The 21,758-nt window shown below is 43.2% G+C and overlaps 1 protein-coding gene across 1 annotated transcript in view; it reads left to right on the top strand.

Moving 5' to 3' along the window:
• Positions 1-274: 274 nt before the first annotated feature.
• LIN28A (lin-28 homolog A) overlaps positions 275-21,758 on the top strand; it is a 43,141-nt gene continuing 21,657 nt past the window's right edge. Inside the window, exons 1-2 of the mRNA XM_073562310.1 lie at positions 275-332; positions 14,883-15,061. Coding sequence (XP_073418411.1) covers positions 275-332; positions 14,883-15,061 — 237 coding nt within the window. The remainder of the gene's footprint in view (positions 333-14,882; positions 15,062-21,758) is intronic.

Raw genomic sequence — 21,758 nt, 5'->3', positions numbered from 1 at the left:
AGGGAGGTGGGATTCATGGGGGAGGTCTTAATAGTGTGCCAAAGTGTGGTAGTCATTCATTTTTGTCCTGGCAGGTGGTCTCTGCTGCTGATTGGGCAGTTGTGGCACACCAAGCCAAAAGTCGCAATTATTTCCAGAGAGCGCTGTGAGAATATTCCTTCTTGAAGAGGAGCATGATGTGATGGTGACAATATGACAACATTTAGTCATGTGGACCTACGTGGGAGCTTAGCCTGACCTGATAGAAGACAACTATTTAACCTTTGGGCTCAACATGGCAGAAGGTGATGGGTTTGAGGGGGTGGGGAGGTTCTTGGCATTTCAGCCGAAAGGTGATTTTTGCTAAAATTTGAGAGCGTGGTAGTAAGAAAAGGAGGAGGAGTGACAGGGGAAGCTTTGCCTGTTGGTCGCCAATTGTCTTGCAAAATTTGGGATCTTTTCAAATGCAACTGCCCTCCCATCGTCATTGTTTAGTAAAGATGTAGCAAACCTTATTTCCCCAGTCTCTGCGTTTAATCTCCTTTTCTAGTTTTGGGGGAGGGTGGGTGGTTGGAGATACTAAGGTTTCTTCCAAAACCCAAGGCCAAGTAACGTCTGCTGGAGCTTCTATAAAGGTCTGAGAACATGGGATCTGTCTCCAACCAGGAGCTCACAGGTGACTAACGCGGTTTTTTATTATTATTTATGTTGGGGGTTTGGGGTACATCTCTGGTTATGGACAGGGTCCTATAACTGTACTGATCATTAGTGACGTGGTGGGGCTGTATTTCCAGGCAACCTTCTGCTGCCAAGCGTTCTCATGTAGTCATTAACAATGAAAAGCAAATGGGGATTCTAGAAGGGTTTGCAATAGGAGAGTTATTAATGTTTCTGCATAGAGCTACCAATTTATTGGTGTAGAAATAGGTACATTTCCTCCTCCATGAAGTGCTGGCACCGGCAATTACTAGCAAAGCACTTGTGTTCTAACAAGCAACCTGCAATAGTTAGGAAGTGATGATGCTCAGAGTCCGTTCAGATGCTGCCACCGTTTTGTGTGTTCATGTCCTATGCATCTCATTCATGTGGCAGGTGATCACATCATATGATCATATCATCTCATGTGTGTGCCTACATAACTAGGTCAGTGTGCCATGCTGGATTGGCCCGGTCAGCTACAAGCCTGGGTGATGGTGCTTTGTAAAATCACTTATGTGCACAATGGTTTAGAATTGGCTCTGCCAAGGTGAAAAATGAAATATATATTTTTTTTTTCACATATGAAAATAATTGACACAGTTACAATCAATGTTCTGGGCCAGATTTTCATCAGTTTTTCACTTTTTTTTTTTCATATGAAAACAAAAACACAGCTTCACTTGCCTATTAGGGTGCGTGCTCATGATCAGGAAATAGCAGCATTTTGGACGCAGCTTATTTTTCGCTGCATTCAATCACACAGATAAATCCACGTGTTCATTGAACAGTGCAGATTTACTGCATCCAATACATATCTATTGATAAAATTTCTGTTGCGCAGACTAGCTTCTTCGCCACATAAATTGACATGCTGCGGCTCGTAAACCTGCACCATGTCAAACAGAAGCACAGTAGCATGGGGTTTCTATAAATTCCATAGATTCTATAAATACTGTGCTTGTAACCTTGAATGCAGCGTTTTGGACCTAGTGCAGATGAGCGGTGTCCAAAACGCTGCTGTTCCTGATTATGGGCATGTGCCCTCAGTAGGTTCTGATGACACTACTGACTAATCGGTCAGCGTGCTATCCATGTACAAAACTGGTGCCATACAGACAGCACACTGATCAATCCAAGTTGGTCCACATGTAAAAAACAAAAATCACAGCATGCACGATTTTGATCCAAATGGTGTGCAAAATAAAATCACATACAGGTTACTAACCGTACGACTTTATGCATACATTGTAATTATTCACATGGAAAACTGTATTAGGACTTATTATATTAAAGCGTTAATATAAAAAAAGGAAGCCATATAGATGTGATTGAAGTAAATTACGGATAGCTTAAGAGTAACAATTCGGATGATGAAAAAGATTGTTTATTTTTCTGGATTAAAAATGGGACCATTTTGCATATGCTTGACTAAACCAGGCCTCAAACAGTAAATAACGGATAGCGGAAAATGGGTCAGCAGACCAATAGACTAGAAAGGGTAGGTATTCCATCCATAAAAAACCACTTATGTGACAAATAGGCATCTGACTGATATCTGGGTTACTCTGTGCTGCCCTGTTCTTGAATTGCACTGATCCTCTTATAATGGCTACACAATAGAGAAATGACTGCTTGTGATTGTTGCTGATAGAATTAGGGTATGTGCACACGTTGTGGATTTGTCTGCGGATCCTCAGCGCATTTGCCTCTGCGGATCGGCAGCAGTTTTCCAAGTGATGTACAGTACCATGTTATCCTATGGAAAACAAAAACCGCTGTGCACATGCTGCAGAAAATTCAGCGTGGAAACGCAGCGGTTTATTTTCCGCAGCATGTCAATTCTTTGTGTGGATTCCGCAGCATTTTTAGGCTATGTGCACACGGTGCCGATTCTGCTGCGTATACGCAGCGGATTTGGCCCTGCGGATATGCAGCAGAACTGCATGTGAGGTCTCATTCACACATCAGTATTTTTGATCAGTATTTCATCAGTATTTGTATGCCAAAACCAGGAGTGTCTCCAAAACACAGAACAGGTGTCAGTCTTTCAATTACAGTTTCTCTGTAAGGTCCACTCCTGGTTTTGGCATAGAAACACTGATGAAAAATACTGACGTGTGAATGAGGCCTGATGTACAGTAGCACTAAAGGCTGTGTAAAACAAAATCCGCTGCGCACATGCTGCGTTTTTTTCTGCGCAGATTTGGTACGGAATGAAAAAAGCAGCATGTCACTTCTTTTGTGCAGTTTTCCACCTGCTCCATTCTAGAAATCCGCAGGTGGAAAACCGCAGGGGAAAAAAAAGCACAAAACATGCAGTAAAACTGCACAAAAAATGCACTAAATCCGCAGGACCTGCGGATTTAGTGAATTTGGCGCGGAAAATTCCCTAAAGCAGAATACGCACCGTGTGCACATAGCTTTACACCTAATCCATTATAGGAATCCGCAGGTGTAAAAACGCAGGCGAAATCCGCACAAAATCCACAGGTAAAACGCAGGCATTTTGACCTGCGGATTCTGCAGATTCAGCACGGAAAAATCCGCACACGAATCCGCAACGTGTGCACATACCCTTAGGGTCCCGTTTCACTTAGCGACACACCAGTGATCCTGACAACGATACGACCTGGTAGGGATCGCTGGTACGTCGCTAAATGATCGCTAGTAAGCTGCCAAACAGGCAGATCTCTTCAATGAAGCAGCAACGATCCAGCAAACACAGTGATGCATGCTGGCCAGCGGGACGCCGACAACGAAAAAATGGCCCAGGACATTTCTGCATGATCAGCGATATTCAGCAGGGGGGGCGGTCATTGCTGCTGTGTGTCACAAGTAGCGAGATCGCAGGCAAAATCGCTGTTGTCACAAAATTGGTGACGCATTAGCGATCTCGCTATGTGAGACGGGGCCTTTAGTATTGGTCTTGCTAAAGTTGCTCATTGACAAAGATTTACGCTTGTGCAAAGAATGTTCTAATGTTACAATCTGAACAGTGTGTATTGTTGGACATATTTGCATTGCTCCTCAAATTTTTATAGTAAAGTAAATGGTACACAGTTTTTATTGTTAATGGGTGAGAAAAGCTTTGCAGGATCAATTATTTCATCACGATACACGGTGAGTCGGTGACTACTATCATTAAAAAAAAATATTCAGGATTGAGTGTCCTCAGTAGTTGATACCTTTTAATGGCTAACTGAAAAGACGGTAAGGCCATGTGCACACGATGCAGATTTGCAGCGTTTCCGCAGCGGATTTTACCACGCAGGAACGTTGCATATCCGCATTGTGATGTACAGTACCTTTAAAATGAATGAAAAAAAAAAAATAAAAAATGCTGTGCAGACGCTGCGGATTTTTCCGCGCGGTTTTCCTGCGGTACAAAATCCGCAGCATGTTACTTCTTTTGTGCGGTTTTCTATCTCCCCTGTTACCAAATCCGCAGGGGGAAGACCGCAATGGAAAACCGCACAAAAACCGCGTGAAAAATGGAAGAAATCCGCAGGAAAAATGCAGGTCATTTGACCTGCGGTTTCCTTCCATTCTGCACGGAAAAATCCGCAGGGCTCAAAACCCCGTCTGCACTCAGCCTTACACATTGCAAGCTTTCGAGACTACTCAGGTCTCATCAGGCTAGACTAGTACAAAATCTGAAGGCACATATTGTATTAGTCTAGCCTGATGAAGAGACCCGAGTAGTCTCGAAAGCTTGCAATGTGTTACCATCTTTTCAGTTAGCCATTAAAAGGTATCAACTACTGAGGACTCTCAATTCTGAATATTTTTCTATCTACTGGCTAACACGGTACAAAGATATACATCTTTCCTGTACTATCATTAACAAATTGTTCTGATAACCCATTAGCATTAGGTCTACGGCCAACTATAGCTCTTAATCAGTGGGCCTTTTCCCCTTCTTATATAATTTTTTTTTTTTTGCCCTTAAACCCAAAACCATGTGACCAGCTGTTAGACACTCAGTAGGAAATTATGAACCAAAATACATACATTGGAGATTTTTTCATAGACTTAGGTAAAAAGTGTGTGACAATAAAAAAAAGCCTGCCATCAAAATACTTGTGAAAAGACTTGTAGCCATAAACCCTGGTTCTGAAGGATATTTTTAAAAGCTAACTAGTCACATCTACATCTGGATGTCACTGATACTCCATGCGCATGTCCACACTGCGGATTGGTGCTGTAGTTACCTTTACCTGGATGCTTTATTCTGGTCTGTAAAATGTGCTAGACTCTTGTGTGCTGCGATTTTAGTTTTTTTTCCATGTGAACCATTGGTCTGTGGGGGGGGGGGGATTGGCTATGTGCCCTGGCTTTAATGGGTCTGTGTGCCGACCATCATGCATAAGAACAGCACAAAATTGAATATATGATCATTTGAATGATTTCTAAGCAGCATGGTAACACATCTTAAACACCTGCAAAAAAAAAGTGCCCAAAATGAGCTTTGCGCATGTCTAGTTATATTTTTCATCCATTAGATTAGGCCTCATTCAGACATACTTTTCACATGCGATTGTGGGCATGTCACCATGAGTACTTTTTTTTTTGCAGACAATCTTTCTGCAAAAAATTGTGGAGACATCATGTCCATTTTTGATGTGTCATGGTTCAAAATTACCAATACGAGTATGTATAGATGAAAACTGTGGAAGCACACAGGTAGCATCAGTGTGCAATATGGGTGCTCTCGGTGATTAACATTGCAGTGGAAGAAGCTTGGTAACTTAATATAAAATATATATATTTTAATATGAGAAAAATCAAAGCTGAAATGATAATGGCAAAAAAATGAAGGGTATTTTGACGTTGTACTTCTTCCCCTTTAAAAAAAAACAAACACAAAAATGGCAGTGTAAAACCATATAAAAACACTTGCTCGTGTATCTTTTTTTGCGCACAAGAAAAATCATTGTCTGAATTATGCCCTAAGCCTTCATGATTTTTGTCAAATGTAAAATCTGTTTTGTATCTGATTTTCATCCGTTTCATCAGTGATTTTCACTGGTGAAGAAGAAATTAATTGCAAATATTTTATACATTGTGATTAATATAGCAGACAGCATAAGAATTGTGCACTGATGCCATCTGTGTGATGTCTGTGACTTTAACGGACTCGTAGACTTCTATGGATGATTTTGATCCGTGCTTATGCTTTCCACGAAAAAAACCTGGACATGTGAACAGCAACATACACTACGAATGGGTTCTATCTGTGAGATCATGGCTACAACACGTTCTTGACAGTTTTGTAAGTAACTTGGAGAGGTTGTCTGATAGTTTAATGGATAAAAATAGAGGGGCAGCAAATGTTCTAGAATGATCAAATCTATAGATCAAATATATATATCCAGCTTTTCAATCACCTGCTCATTCTGTGCAGATGGTACCGCTGGCATTTGTTTACAGGCTGCAAGCAACCTGCCATACTGATGCCAGCACAATGAGACAAACTTTCTGCTGCCGTCACGTGCCACTATGGCACATTAAGGGTGTGTGCACACGCTGCGGATCCGCAGGCAGTTTTGGTCATGCGGATCCGCAGCAGTTTCTGCTGAGGTGTACAGTACCATTAAAGTCAATGAAAACTGCTGTGCAGACTTTTCCGCACGGATTTGCTGCGGTTTCAAATCCGCAGCATGTCAATTCTTTGTGTAGATTCTGCTGCGGTGTGGCATCTGCTCCATGGCAGGTATCCAACCGCAGTCTAAACTGCAGAAAAACAGCAGATAAACCGCAGGTCTTTTGACCTGCGGATTTACCTGCGGTTTTTGAAAAATCCGCAGGACATTCCGCAGCGTGTGCACACACCCTAATGCTGGTAGCCTGTAAACAAAGACTGGGTGACACTGGTGGACACATACAGAAAAGCTCCAAAAAAACGCAAAATTGCACCTGCTTTTGTAGAAATAGGTCCCCTTACCCCTTGGGCCGCTGCACAGGTTGCACCAATGATATGTCCGCCCCTGCTGGGTGAGGAATCAAACAGGATTTTTTTGTTTTACATTTTAAAATATTTGATGGGCTTTTTTTTTTTTTTTCACACAGTCTAACACCTTTAATTGGTAACAGCTGCTAAACTGCCTGTGTAGAAAGTTCTACATATTTCATGTCCAGGGAATTGTTCTGCAGTGCCATGTTAGACTTCTGTCAGTATATACTTGAAGTTCTTTTGCACAACTCTAAGTACAAGTTAACAATTGCCTCTTGCATCTCGCCTACACCTGAACTACTAAGGCTATGTTTCCAAGATGAGTATTTGGAGGTTTTCATGTTGAAGGCTTTCTGCACCTATTAAGCCAGATGGGTTACTTGCATTGTTTCAAAAATACGCAGCGTAAAAATCTCAAGACCAAATTGTATTAAAATTTCTACACATTTAGCTTGTATTTATTGCCAAAGTATTTTTCTCTAAATTGCAGCATGATTTATGGGTGGTACTTTTCAGGACACCCCCCCCCTTTCCGGCCACAAAAGAGTGGAATATTATGTATGTTTTACTTATGTGTGGTGTATGAATTACAGTGCATTTTGGCAGATATTGAAACAAAACAAGCACAGGAAAAGGCTACACTAATGCGTCATAAAAATAAAATTCCCAGCATTTTAAGTCAAAAAGCAATGGTAGAGTTGAACACTGCAACTGCTTGCTCTCTTGGTGGCACATGGCCATAACGTTCTATAAGTTCCAACTTCTTTCTATGTGTCAATATTACAGTATTGGACTAACAAATCACATAGCTATTTAGCACTAAAAGCATTTGTTCTAGAAAAGATTAATCTTGCATTACAGATTGATTGCACCCTACTGTTGCACACAGCTTACAGCTAACTAGTAAAGATCCAAAGGGACCTCCTTTGCCTCCTCAGCAGAGCTCCGTCAATTGTATGAGGCACTTGCTCACGGTAATTGTGTAGTCTAAGCAGGCTACTGATCACCCAACGAATGAGTAAAATGAATTCTTATAATTTGTCCAAAAGATCATGCTTTTCAGCAGCACATCCTTCTGTTCTTCAAAAAATAATGGCAGGCGCAGCCTATGAGCACTGAACGATATAGTAGATTGTTCAATTTGCGGTGTGCATGTGAGAACAGGCTAAAATACAACTGCTGGCAGTGCTGGACCCAGGGAGGGTGCGTATGAGATCTGTTTGATATTTTAGACCTTTTCAGCCCTATGATGCAATAAAATTAAAAAGGACAACTCTAAAGGTACTGTCACACTTAGAGATGCACCAGCGATCCCGACCAGTGATATGACACGGTCAGGATTGCTGGTGCATCGCTAAGTGGTCGCTAGTGAGCTGCCACACAGGCAGATCTCACCAGCAACATCGCAGGGGACGGGGGTCGCTACTTACCTGTCACACTAGGCGATCCTGACGTCCTCCCGCCCGCGTCCATGCTCGTCGCTCATCTCTCCACAGGAAGCACCGCAGGAAGCAGACGACGAGAAACAGTCCTGGACGTTCTCGCGCGATCAGCGATAACCAGTGGGGGAGCCGGTCGTAGGAAAGTATCAGACACAGCGATGTCGCTAGCAATATCGCTATAACGTCACAAGTTATAGCGATATCGCATAGTGTGACAGGCCCTTACACTACCACAGGGCTTATTTTTTTCTATATGCATGAATATGTATATAAAGACTGAATTACCTTGTCTGATGGTTCATCTCTTCAAGCATTATCTAAAATTCTACTCTTTGCTTGTGGAAGTTTCAAATGTGCTGCTCACTTCCTCAGTATTACCCTTTTATTTTTAATCATATTTGAAAGCAATGACCATTCCATATAAGCAAATGTGTATAACAGTTTACAGAATAGCTATAGAGTATTGCATTCGCCTATGACAGATGGGCAATTAATTTTCCCGAGGGGCCACTGAGAGATTGTGACTGTTGTGGAGAGGCGAACCAACAGGCCGAAGATAATTCTACTCAATATTAATATCATACCTCCCAACTTTTGAAGAAGGGAAAGAGGGACAAAGGCTGCAGCGCGTGGCAAAATTTAGGCCACATCCCGACCACTCCCATTTCACAACTATTCACACCAATGTCCACGCCCCAACCGCATCCATTTAGCACTGCTGATCACACTGACTGGTACCGAGGGCACAGTGGCTAGCATTATGGGCACAGTGGCTGGTACTGTTGGCACACTGGTACTGAGGAAAAGAAAGAACAGAGAAAAAAAAACAGTGAGAAAGAAAGGAGAGGGAAAGAAAGAAGGGGAAAAAAAAAAGAACAGATAGAAAGAGGGGAAAGAGAGAGAACAGAGTGAGAAAGAACAGAGAAAAAGTAAGGAAGAACAGAGAGAGAGAGAGAAAGAAAGAACAGAGAAAGAAAGAGGGCAAAGAAACAGAGAGAGAGAAAAAGAGGGGACAGAAAAAAAAGAACACAGGAAAAAAAAGAAATAGGCGAAAGAGAGGGAGAGAGAAAGAGGGGAAAGAAAGCCCAGAGAGAGAGAGAGAAAGAAAGGTGAAAGAAAGAACCGAGATAAAGAAATAGAAATAACAAGGGGAAAGAAAGAGAACATAGAGAGAAAGAACAGAGAGAAAGAAAGGAAGAACAGAGACAGAAAGAAACAAAGATGAGAGAGAAAGAGGGGAAAGAAAGGGAAAGAACAGAGCAAAATAAAGAACAGAGAAAGAAGGAGGGGAAGAAATAAAGAAAGAAAGAGGGGAAAGAAAGAACAGACAGATAAAGAAAGAGGGAAAAGAATGAAAGAACAGAGAGCGAAAGAAAGAAAGAACAGAGAGAGAGAGGGGAAAGAAACAAAGAACAGAGAGAAAGAGGGGAAAGAAAGAACAGAGAGAAAGAAAGAACAGAGAGAGAGCAAGAGAATAGAAGAACAGAGTGAGAGAAAGGAAGAGGGGAAAGAAAGAAGCGATAGAGAAAGAAATAAAGATTCTACAAAGATACTATAGCAGCCCGGCTCACATTGTAGTGCCCACCTGATCCTCCTGGTGCAGGACATATCATGATCCGCTCACATGGCCAACATCCTTGAGTCCAAGGCGATCCTGCTGTCCGCGCTGTCGGAGGAGGACACGGTGATGGATCTGAAGCATTCCCTGAAGTGCCTCCATGGTTTCGTCACAATCTTCTCCCGAAATTACCAAATTTCCGGTTAACTTCCAGCACGTAATTTCCTGTGGAACGTCACGTGCAAATTTTAAAGTGCTCCTCGGGGCTCCGCCCTGTACTCCTGTGTCCGCAGGAAAAGTAACCTCCTGGCCGGGGCAGACTCAAAATCGGGACTGTCCTGCTGGATCCGGGATGGTTGGGAGGTATAAATGCTCCCCACCATACACCTTGTACACGCATGGCTCCGCACACCTCGCACACACGCGACTCCGCTCCAGACACCTCGCACACACGCGACTCCGCTCCAGACACATGGGTTGCCCTCCCAGGGCCGTTGGGAACTCTGTACCGGGCCAGTGTCAGAGGGAGGTGTCACAGCAGCAGTGACCCGGTCCGTGGCCCTGGGTGCCCAAATTAATGGCGCTTGCGGTTTGTAGTGTAATAGTTCGAGACGCCACCCGTGGTGTTCGGCAAGTGGGATGTTAAGCCGACGCTGCATGCAGATCCTCTGGGGCTAGTGGTGTGTTGCAGCATAGATGTTGTAGCTCCCCACAGGTGAAGCTGTAGCCTCAGGGCAGTGTAGTATTAATAGATGAGGAAAGGCGCAGGCAGTGTAGGCGTGGTGCTGAGGGTGTAGGCGCGATAATGAATGGAGGACACCAGGGTCTGTAGTTCCAACACTTTACTCACAGTCAGTAGGGCACACAGGTGCCTGCCTCCGTGCCGTGTCCTCCGGGTCAGAGACTCAGTCAACCTCCAGGCAAGATGAAAGGCTCCTCTCCAACACTCCGCCAACATCTACCTTTCTGACCGTCTCCTCTATTGCGCCTTTAAGTGTGAAGATCTCCTAGCACTTAGTTACGCTGGAGTTCCTCCTTACAGATGTTCCTGTGTTCTCTACTCGTATGGCAGACAGCTGTAGCCTGCTTCGGGGACTCCCTTCTCCTGAGTCCCAGCTCTCTATACAGATGCTGTTGTGCCCCAAGTCTTAGATGGGAGTAGTGCATTTACAGCCAACTACTCCACCGGTGTCTGCTGCAGAACCATAAGTGTCCATACAACCTCGGGGACCGGGCCCCGGCCTTGCGCTGAGAACCTATAGGCAGGGTTCCTCTTCCAACCCACGTCTCCTCTCTGTTCTCTATGCCTTCGTTCCGTACTTGACTCTCTTTCTTATGGAAGCTTAGGTTACAGTTCTACATCTTTCTCCTTTCTCTCCTTTCCCGTGCCAGCTGGCTCAGGTCACTGAGGAAGCTGCAGCACTCCCTCCATCCCTTCTTCCAGGGATCCTCACTCCTTCCGGAGTGTCCTACTACTCCGCCGACCTGACTCCAGACGGACTGACCCATAATCCTACACTTTCCCAATCTTTTATATGCCTTAACTCCGCCCACCTCCCAGCACATCCAGTGTTCCAAGCAGGGAACCACCAAAGGTGCTCTGCTACTCTCTAAGTACAGAGCCGCCTGTGGCTGTGCAAAACTATCCTGTGTGTGGGGTGCGGGTGTTGGAGCGTGGAAAAGAGTTCCCACCTTACCAGGATGGTGGGGCACTACACCTTAGGAGAAGGTGCAGTACCTCTGTGGTGACTGAGCCTCAGGGGCGCCACACACATCTGAGCTCCGTACATCTCGTACACACGCAGCTTTGCTTCGTACACATGCGGCTCCGCTCTATACACATCTCTGCTCCGTTCATCTCGTACACACGCGGCTGCTTCGTACACACGCGGCTCCGCTCCGTACACACCGTACACACGGCTCCGCTCCATACACTTCGTACACACATGGATCCGCTCCATACACACAGCTCCGCGCCATACACCTTGTGCTCTTCATGGATGAGAGCAGGTTCACAATGATCACATGTGACAGTCTGGAGATGCCATGGAGAACGTCCTGCTCTCTGCAACATCCTCCTGCATGACCGATTTGGCAGTGGGTCAGTAATGATGTGGGGAGGTATTTCTTTGGAGGGCTGCACAGCCATATGCTGAGATACAAGAAAACACAGAATGACAGATTTGCAAAAATACTCTGCAATAAAAAATGGCAGTAATCAGGAAGTGCTGGATAACAAATACAGGGTATTTAGTCGATACTTTTTTTGCGCAAAAAAATGTACACCAAGCTGCTCCACCACGTCAAGGTAACCCCTATTGTAGCAGTCCCTATCTAATGTATTAAAAACCTGAACATATGAACAGTGTCTAATATGAACAGGATTCAGACAGGCCACTCCCTAGTATGGGCTTGTGGTCTGAGACAGCTCTTATGTGTACGTCACACGAGAGGGGTGGGGTCTCCCAAACCATGCTAAGCAAGGAAAAAAAGAGATTAAAAACACACATGTGACATGCACAAATGTGAACATGTCGATCAGACAATGCTCACACCACCCACTAACTGAGATACAACAAGAAAACACAGAATGACAGATTTGCAAAAATACTCTGCAATAAAAAAATGGCAGTAATCAGGAAGTGCTGGATAACAAATACAGGGTATTTAGTCGATACTTTTTTGCGCAAAAAAATGTACACCAAGCTGCTCCACCACGTCAAGGTAACCCCTATTGAAGCAGTCCCTATCTAATGTATTAAAAACCTGAACACGTGAACAGTGTCTAATATGAACAGGATTCAGACAGGCCGCTCCCTAGTATGGGCTTGTTTTTACAGTCATATGCTGGCCAGAGGTACCATGAAAGCCAATAGGTACCAGGATGAGATCCTCACATCCACTGTTAGACAATATGCAGATGCAATGGGCCCTGGGTTCCTTCTGATGCATGACAGTGCTAGGCATCATGTGGATGAAGTGTGTTAGCAGTTCATTGATGCTATGGACTGGCCTGCCCATTCCCCAGACCTTAATACAATCCTGCACATCATGTCTCATTCCATCCAGCAATGCCACAGAATGCCCAGGAGTTGACTGATACTTTAATCCAGATCTGGGAGGAGATCTGGATCACCCCCAGGGCTGTGGGGGTTACTCTGTACCGGGCCGGTGTCCTAAAGGGGAAGTGTCGCAGTGGCGGTGACCTGGTCCGTGGCCCTGGGCGTCCAATGTAAATTGGGTGGAATAAAGCTGAATAAAGTTTTAGGGAGATAATTTGTGACGCCACCTGTGGTACTCGGCAATAAACGTGTTAAGCCGACGCTGCAGTGCAGATCCTCTGGGACAGATGGTATAAGGCAGCAAAGATGGAATAGCTCTCCACAGGTAGAGCTGTAGTCCCAGGGCAGTGATAGTAGGTGTTGAGGTAGATGGTGTAGTGTTAGGCACAGAGATGTAGCAGTGCTGAGTGGGTTGGCGCAGGAAGAAGGCAATGACTCAGCTGAGTGCAGTTCCAATTCTTTTAGTCACGCTTCTGGCACAGACAGGTGCCTTCTTCAGTGCCACGGTCTCTAGATCAGGGGCTCAGCCAACTCCCAGGCAGATGGAATACACCCTTCCAGCACTCTCTTCCGTTTGCCTTTTCTGAACGTCTCCTTTCTAGCGCTAATTTGAAGTACTTGTAGTTCTGAATTACACTCAAGTTCCTCCTTCTTGCTGTTACTTATACCTCCACTCGTATGACAGGCAGCTGTAGCCTGCTTCGGGGACTCCATACAATCATGTCCCGGCTCACACACGTTGCTGCTGTGTCTTTGAGTCTTAGGTGGGAATAAAGTGTTCACAACTTCTATTCCTCCGGTCTCTGCTGCAGGATCATTAGTATTACACACAGCCTCTGATATCGGCGCCCAGCCTTGGCGCATTAAATTTAGGAAAGGGCTTTGCACTAGCCCCAATTCTCAGTCTCTCTCCTCCTCACGTTCCATTCTTATCCATCTTCCTTCTGAAAAACTGATCCATCTTTCTCTTTCCTTGCAAGCAGCTCCAGCTCACAGGAGGCTGCTGCATCTACGTCCTTCCCCCTCCTTCCCCTTTAGGGGAACTCACTGAACTTCCTATCAGCTTTCCCCTCTAGTGTTTCTAAGCTCCACCCACCACCCTTCATGAACCAAAGCAGCTGCCATAAAGGGTGCTCTGCTGTTGTAAGGTGTCTGTGCTGGATGTAGGTGCTGGAGTCTGGTCAGGTGTTACCATCTTACCAGGGAAGTGGGATACTACACCTCAGGAGGAGGTGCAATACCTCTGTGGTGACTGGACCCTCAAGGATGCCACATATCCCTCAGAAGAACATCTGCCCCCTCACCAGGACCATGCCAGGCTTTGTAGGGAGGTCATACAGGCAAATGGAGGCCACACACACACTGAGCATAATTTCCTTGCCTTGATGCATTTCCAATGAAGGTGGATTAGCTTGTTTGGTTTTGAGTATCATTCCAAACATAAATTTGATTTACATTGATCATTTTTGGCTTTATTTTTCTCAAAGCTTTCCACCATGTAATTAATGAAGATTTGCAACTGGAATATTTCAGTGATATCTAGGATGTGGTATTTTAGTGGTCCCTTTATTTTTTTGAGCAGTGTATATACAGTATGTATATAATATGTGAGATGTGTTATCTATATCTCCAAAAAAAAGGTGGCAGCACATCCAAAATAGTGAAAAAGTAATAATCCTTTATCCACCAACACCAGCTACATTTCTCTTGGTCCATAGAGAGCTGAAAAGAAGCTGGTGTTGGTGACTAAGGAATCCTTACTTTTTTCACTATTTTGGATGTGCTGCCTGCTTTCTTTGCCTTTTTTATATCTTGGATAGGATGTTTTGTCAGTTTCCTTGGGAAACCATTTAGGCATTGTAGCAGTTTTTCTGGCATTTTATATATAATATGGACCACTATGACAAATATAGTGTTTTCAATGGGGAGATGGCATTAAACCATTGCAAGAAACCTCTATGGGCAGCTTATTTTTCCTGTTCAAATTCAACAAGCCTGATGATACTTTTTTCTGATATCATATCAGGAGATCCCCCTCCCCCCCAACCATATACATAAAATAGTTTGCTATTGCAGCCAAAATCATCAGCTGCTGCTGACTTCACTATGCATATAGCCCTTAAATGTAATTTAATACTTGTTGGATTTTTTTTTTTTCTTTTAATTAACTACTTGTTTTCCATCTATAGGTGGGCTCACCCAGTCTGTTCTTGATCCCTCTGATCCTCTGCAGCTAGGAGAATTCACTGTTCTTCAAGGATCTGGAGTATGCAAGTGGTTCAATGTTAGGATGGGCTTTGGTTTCCTCACATTGACCAAGAAGGAAGGTGCTGATCTTGAAACTCCTATAGATGTCTTTGTGCATCAGGTAAGAGTTCTATTTTTTGCAAGTAGTTAATTGGAATTTCAACATTACATAAAAGATCCAGTGCTATTTACAATAAAAATGATTAGAAACATAAAATAAAGCATTGATGTGACGATTTTGTATTTAGCACTGTTTCTTTGTACTGTGAGGCTGTGTTCACACAGCATTTTTTTAGTGGTTTTTACCTAGCGGTTTTCACTATAAAACCGCTAAAAATAAGCTGCACAGTCATTTCTATGCATTCTTTGTGCACATTGATGCGTTTACCGCGAAAAAACCGCATCGCGGTAAAAAACGCAGCATGCACATTAATTTTGCAGATTTTTCCATGGTTTTGGCTTCTTCCATGCGTTTTGAAACCGCTGCGGAAAAAGAAACGCATCAAAAACGCGCAAAAACCGCAGCGGAAAAATAGGTGTGGTTTCTGGGAAGGGAGTCAGGTTTACAAGCAGAAATTTTCTGCTACGTGTGCACTTAGCCTGAGGGTTGTTAGGTTTTACTTTTTTGTCCATGATCATCATCTGCATAGTGTCAGTATGTTTTTAGTAGTTTTCTAGTCATTTTATTATTTCTGCCCCAATAAGAAATTTATTGTTGGACCACATAAATGACTGCAAAGGTTTAGTAACTCTACTATGATGTAAGGGCCTAGCCACCCAACGCCCACAGGAGGCTGGAATAGACAAGTAATTAGTCTGCCAGTTTGAAAATGAGAGAGGCAAGTGAGGCTTGTCTGCTGGACTCCATCCTGAGGAGCAGTGTGTAGAGTTTGAACATGAGAATTTAGATAGCATATATCTGCAAATATATATATAATGGCTTGAAAGTTTGGAAATGTCTTTCATTTTGTAATAAAAAAAAATTACATTTTGAACTATGTATAACGAATGAAATTGTACAAAATCAGTGTCATCAATGATCAGCTTTTTCGTGCACTATCAATTCCGTTGATTTACATTTCTCTCTGGAGATGAGACCTCCTGTCGTGTCCAGAATGAATGTCAGGATGAGCCTTGAGTGGTGGATTCTTTGTAACCTTTGCTTGACCTATGCATTCTCAAGAGATTTTGGAAGTGCATGGGTGGGATACTGAGCATATCTCTTTTTATTGTCCTGAATGTCCAATTTCCTTATTGCAGCCACTAACATTCCCAACATCAAAAGCTCTGCTGGTTTTGTTCTGGCTGCAGTTGCCTCCCATCACAGAGCACCATATTTCCTATCCCAATATCTCCTATGTAAGCAGGATATGGATTGAGATAAGACATCCAGAAACCGGAAGATAAGTTCCACATTGAATTTTGTTCACCAGATCCACAGATAGGATGCAATAGGTACATAGCTTGCAGTTCCAAAATGCCCACAGATAAACATGTTTTTTTAAAATTGACAGAATTCCAGATTTAATTCTTCTCTGTTTACTACACCTATTAATCAAAAAACTGATCTACAGCGGTAAGCAGGGTGTGATTTATAATAGAAGTAAATGAAAATAATATATCAAATGAATTTCCATTCCCCAGATACTTTGCAAATATGTCTTGACCTTGCCCTGATGGTAGTAACCCAAATGAATGTAAATTTTCATTAGCTAGCAAAGTGGTAATTTAACAATATCTTGCATGCATGTTAACTAAGCAGCTACAAGTTACTGATCTGTAAAGCAGTTTTATGAACCCCCATCCTTTATGTACCAGGGTTTAACAAAGTTCGAGCAGTAGAATTTCCCTGAAGCGACCCATAAATTTCTCAGTAATCAAACTTAAAGGGGAAAATGGAAAGTAAGGGGGGGGGGGGGGGGGGGTGACTTAGTAACCTAAACAGATACTTGACATCATGGACAAACCTTTTTGTTGAAGTTTTAATTTTTTTTTTTTTTTTTTTTTTTTATCTTTTAAGTTGCACATTGATGGGAATTAGCTCACTCTCTCTCCATATCTGACCAGAGCTTTTATAGTCACTCAGTCTGAGTTGTTAAATGTTCTGCACTGCTTTTTCCAATTGTGAGAATATTCTTTCAAACATGACTGATGCACTTTTCTATTCTTCCCTTTTTAAACTATGATTACATCTACAGATGCGTTTACAACACTTCACAGTGGCCGTTAACTGACCACTAGTGATGAGCAAACATGCTTCGACAAGGTGTTATCTAAGAATGCTCGGGTGTTAAGGCCCCATCACACATAGCGATCTCGCTAGCGAGATCGCTGCTGAGTCACAACTTTTGTGACACAACAGCGATCTCACCAGCGAGATCGCTGTGTGTGACAGCGATCAGTGACCGGCCCCCCTGCCGTTATCGCTGATCGCTCTTGGAAACCTCTGGACATTTCTTCCATCGCTGGTCTCCCGCTGGCCAGCACGCATCGCTGTGTATGACAGGCGGGAGACCAGCGATCAGCTGGTAACTAACGTACACATCGTGTTTCTAAAGGACGCACGTCCCTTAGAAACCTGATGTGTACGTTAGTTACCAGCTCCCTGCATCAGCGCGCTGGTAACTAACGAACACAGCGACGCCGCGCGCTCGGAGTCGCTGTGCTGATCGATGGTGAAGCTGTCTGTTTGACAGCTCACCAGCGATCCTGACACGTTGATATCGTTGTCGGGATCGCTGGTGAGTCACTATGTAGGGGTCCCAAGACAGAACTTTGAGGGACACCAGAAGATAAGAGGGTGGGAGGAGGTGGTAGTGTGGAAATGGAGACGGTAAAAATGCAGTTGGTGAGTTATGAGGAGATCCAGGAGAGTGCAATGTCTTTGATGCCAAAGAAAAAGAGGAAAAACGGATCTGTAGTAGTAGGGAGCAGTCGACTGTGTCGAAAGGTAGAGAATGTCAGTTCTCTTTGGCATCAAGCAAGACAAGATACTGCCCAAGTGCCCAATTTTACATGCCAATAAAATTGAAGGTGTGATTTTGATCTCTGACTCAAATCAAAAGTGATCATGCTTTAGTTTTGCTTTTTTTTGTGTGGACACTTATAACGCAAAAAAAAACAACAACTTGAACCGCTCTATAGACAGTAATGGTTACTTGATCCAATTTATGAACAACAAAGAACACAAGAGAAAAGAGACTACATTCTGGGATTTGTTTTTAAAAAAATATTGGCTACTTTTTCCTCAATTAACCCCCTTTCCTACAATGGTCATACTATTCCATCCATGTGACCTGGGACCTAAGTCCCAAGGACGGAATAGTAAGTCTAGTGCGATCAGCGGCGCTCACTTGGTGAGCGCTGCTGATCGCAGCCGGGTGTCAGCTGATTATCACAGCTGACACCCAACACAATGTGTCAGGGGCGGTCACGGACCGCCCCCGACACGTTAACCCCTTGCACACCGATCAAACACGATCGCGGTGTACCGGGGGTTAAAGGGAAGCATCGGCAGGGAGGGGGCTCCCTCCGTGCTTCCCTGAGCCCCCCACAGCAGCGCAATGGGCAGCGCTGCTGCAGGGGGCTCCATCCGAGTCCAAGATGGCGACTGGGACATTTGGGGGCCTGCAGGGAGCAGACTTCCCCAGTGCCTGCAAAGCACAGGCATGAGGAAGTCTGCATCTATGCCTGTGACACTGATCGCTGATCTGTCACAGTGATCTGTGATGTGACAGATCAGCGATCTGTCACAGGACAGTGATGTCCCCCCTGGGACAACCTAATGAAGCTTAAAAAAACAAAGTGTAAAAATAATTTAAAAAAAAAAAAAAAATTTCCTAATAAATTCATTTTTTTTGGAAATAGAAAAAAATAAAAAAAAGTGCACATATTTGGTATTGCCGCGTCCGTAACGACTCGCCCTATAAAACTGTCCCATTAGTTAACCCCTTTAGCAAACCCCTTAAAATATAAAAATAAACAAAGCAAAAATTAATGATTTATTATCATACTGCCGAACAAAAAGTGCAACAACGCACGATTAAAAAGACGCATATAAATATCCATGGTACCGCTGAAAACGTCATCTTGTCCTGCAAAAAACAAGCCACCACACAGCGTCATCAGCGAAAAAAAAAAAAAAGTTATAGCTCTCAGAATAAAGTGATGCAAAAATTATTTATATAAAATTGTTTTCATTGCATAAAAGCGCTAAAACAAAAATGACAAATGACGTATCGCTGTAACCGTACTGACCCGAAGAATAAAACCGCTTTATCAATTTTACCGTACGCAGAATGGTGTAAACGCACCCCCCCCAAAAGAGATTCATGAAACGCTGGTTTTTGTTCATTCTGCGTCCCAAAAATCGGAATAAAAAGCGATCAAAAGATGTCACGTGCCCGAAAATTATACCAATAAAAACGTCAACTCGTCCCACAAAAAAATAAGACCTCACATGACTTGATGGTTCAAAATATGGAAAAATTATAGCTCTCAATATGTGGTGATGCAAAAACTATTTTTACAATAAAAAGCGTCTTTTAGCGTGTGACAGCTGCCAAATATAAAAACCGCCATAAATAGTAAATCAAACCCCCCGTTATCACCCCCTTAGTTAGGGAAAAATAGAATTAAAAGAAATGTATTTATTTCCATTTTCCCGTTAGGGTTAGGGCTGAGATTAGGGCTAGGGGTGTGTTGGGGTTAGGGTTGAAGTTAGAATTGGGGGGTTTCCACTGTTTGGGCACATCATGTGCTCTCCAAACACAACATGGCATCTGATCTCAATTCCAGCCAATTCTGTGTTGAAAAAAAAAGTCAAATGGTGCGCCTTCCCTTCCAAGCTCTGCCATGCGCCCAAACAGTGTTTTACCCCCATATATGGGGTATCAGCCTACTCAGGACAAATTGCAAAACAACTTTTGGGGTCCAGTTTCTCCTGTTGCCCTTACGAAAATAAAAAATTGGGGGCAAAAATATCATTTTTGTGGAAAAATGTGTTTTTTTTATTTTCACTCCCGGGCGTTATAAACTTCTGTGAAGCACTTGGGGGTTCAAAGTGCTCACCACACATCTAGATAAGTTCCGTGGGGGGGTCTAGTTTCCAAAATGGGGTCACTTGTGGGGAGTTTCAATAGTTTAGGCACATCAGAGGCTCTCCAAATGCACATGACACCCGCAGACCATTCCATCAAAGTCTTCATTCTAAAACGTCACTCCTTCCCTTCCGAGCCCCGCCGTGTGCCCATACAGTAGCTTTCTCCCACATATGAGGTATCAGCGTACTCAGGACAAATTGGACAACAACTTTTGGGGTCCAATTTCTACTGGTACCCTTGGGAAAATAAAAAAAGTTGGGGACTAAATGATCATGTTTGTGGAAAAAATATGATTTTTTTAATTGTACAGCTGTACGTTATAAACTTCTGTGAAGCCCTTGGGGGTTCAAAGTTCTCACCATAAGATAAGTTCCTGGGGGGGGGGGGGTCTAGTTTCCAAAATGGGGTCACTTGTGGGGGTTTTCCACTGTTTAGGTACATCAGGGGCTCTCCAAATGTGACATGGCGTCCGATCTGAATTCCAGCCAATTTTGCATTGAAAAAGTCAAACGGCGCGCCTTCCCTTCTGAGCTCTGCCATGCACCGAAACAGTGGTTTTCCCCCACATATCTGGTATCAGCATACTCAGGACAAATTGCTCAATAACTTTTGCAGTCCAATTTCTCCTGTTACCCTTGGTAAAATAAAAACATTGAACCTGAAGTATTTTTTGTGAAAGTTAAATGTTCATTTTTTTTTTTTTAAATATTCAAAAAATTCCTGTGAAGCACCTGAAGGGTTAATAAACTTCTTGAATGTGTTTTTGAGCACCCTGAGGGGTGCAGTTTTTAGAATGGTGTCACTTTTGGGTATTTTCTATCATATAGACCCCTCAAAGTGGCTTCAAATGTGATGTGGTCTGTAAAAATAAAATGGTGTTGCAAAAATGAGAAATCGCTGGTCAACTTTTAACCCTTATAACTTCCTAACAAAAAAAAAAAAAAAGTGTTGGCTCCAAAATCGTGCTGATGTAAAGTAAATATGTGGGAAATGTTACTTATTAAGTTTGTGTGCCGTATCTCTGTGATTTAAGAGCATAAAAATTCAAAGTTGGAAAATTGCGCAATTTTCAAAATTTTCGCAAAATTTCTGTTTTTTTTCACAAATATAAGTTATTTGAATGAAATGTTACCACTAACATGAAGTACAATATGTCAGAATCACCGGGATCCATGGAAGGGTTTCAGAGTTATTACCTCAAAGGGACAGTGGTCAGAATTGTAAAAATTGGCCTGGGAATTAACGTGCAAACCACCCTTGGTAGTGAAGGGGTTAAAGTTAATGAAAATGCATTAACACACTTAAAAATCATTTAAGGCTTTAATTATCCTTGTAGAAAAAGTCCAGCTGTAGGAATAAAGAACTTTTTAATATGGGGCAATGATCATATAAGTTTTGTTACCAAACACTAGTTTATGTAGCCTCACTTGTTTCTCATATAATCAAATCCTTAACATGGACACAGTAGCTTAGCTACCGGGATGAGGTGGTTTCATCAGGTCTCTAACTTGGAGAGGACCCACCCAGAGCTACCCTGAACTGTATCGATCAAGCATGGAGAAGTGCTCTCCCTGCACTGCTGATCTCCATTCTTCAAGCCTGCGGTATGCCAGTTGTAAATCAATGTACTGTAGAGTGCTTGGAGCCGTGACTCAATACATACTGAGTGGTGACTAAAGCAATGGTGTCATGCACCTGACTGAAAGCCAGAGGCTT

This window comes from Dendrobates tinctorius, unplaced genomic scaffold (assembly GCF_039654945.1).
Source record: "Dendrobates tinctorius isolate UK_male_01 unplaced genomic scaffold, ASM3965494v1 ptg000015l, whole genome shotgun sequence".
Taxonomy (NCBI): domain Eukaryota; kingdom Metazoa; phylum Chordata; class Amphibia; order Anura; family Dendrobatidae; genus Dendrobates; species Dendrobates tinctorius.
The sequence above is the reverse complement of the archived record's forward strand: the minus strand, read 5'-3'. Positions and strand labels throughout refer to the sequence as shown.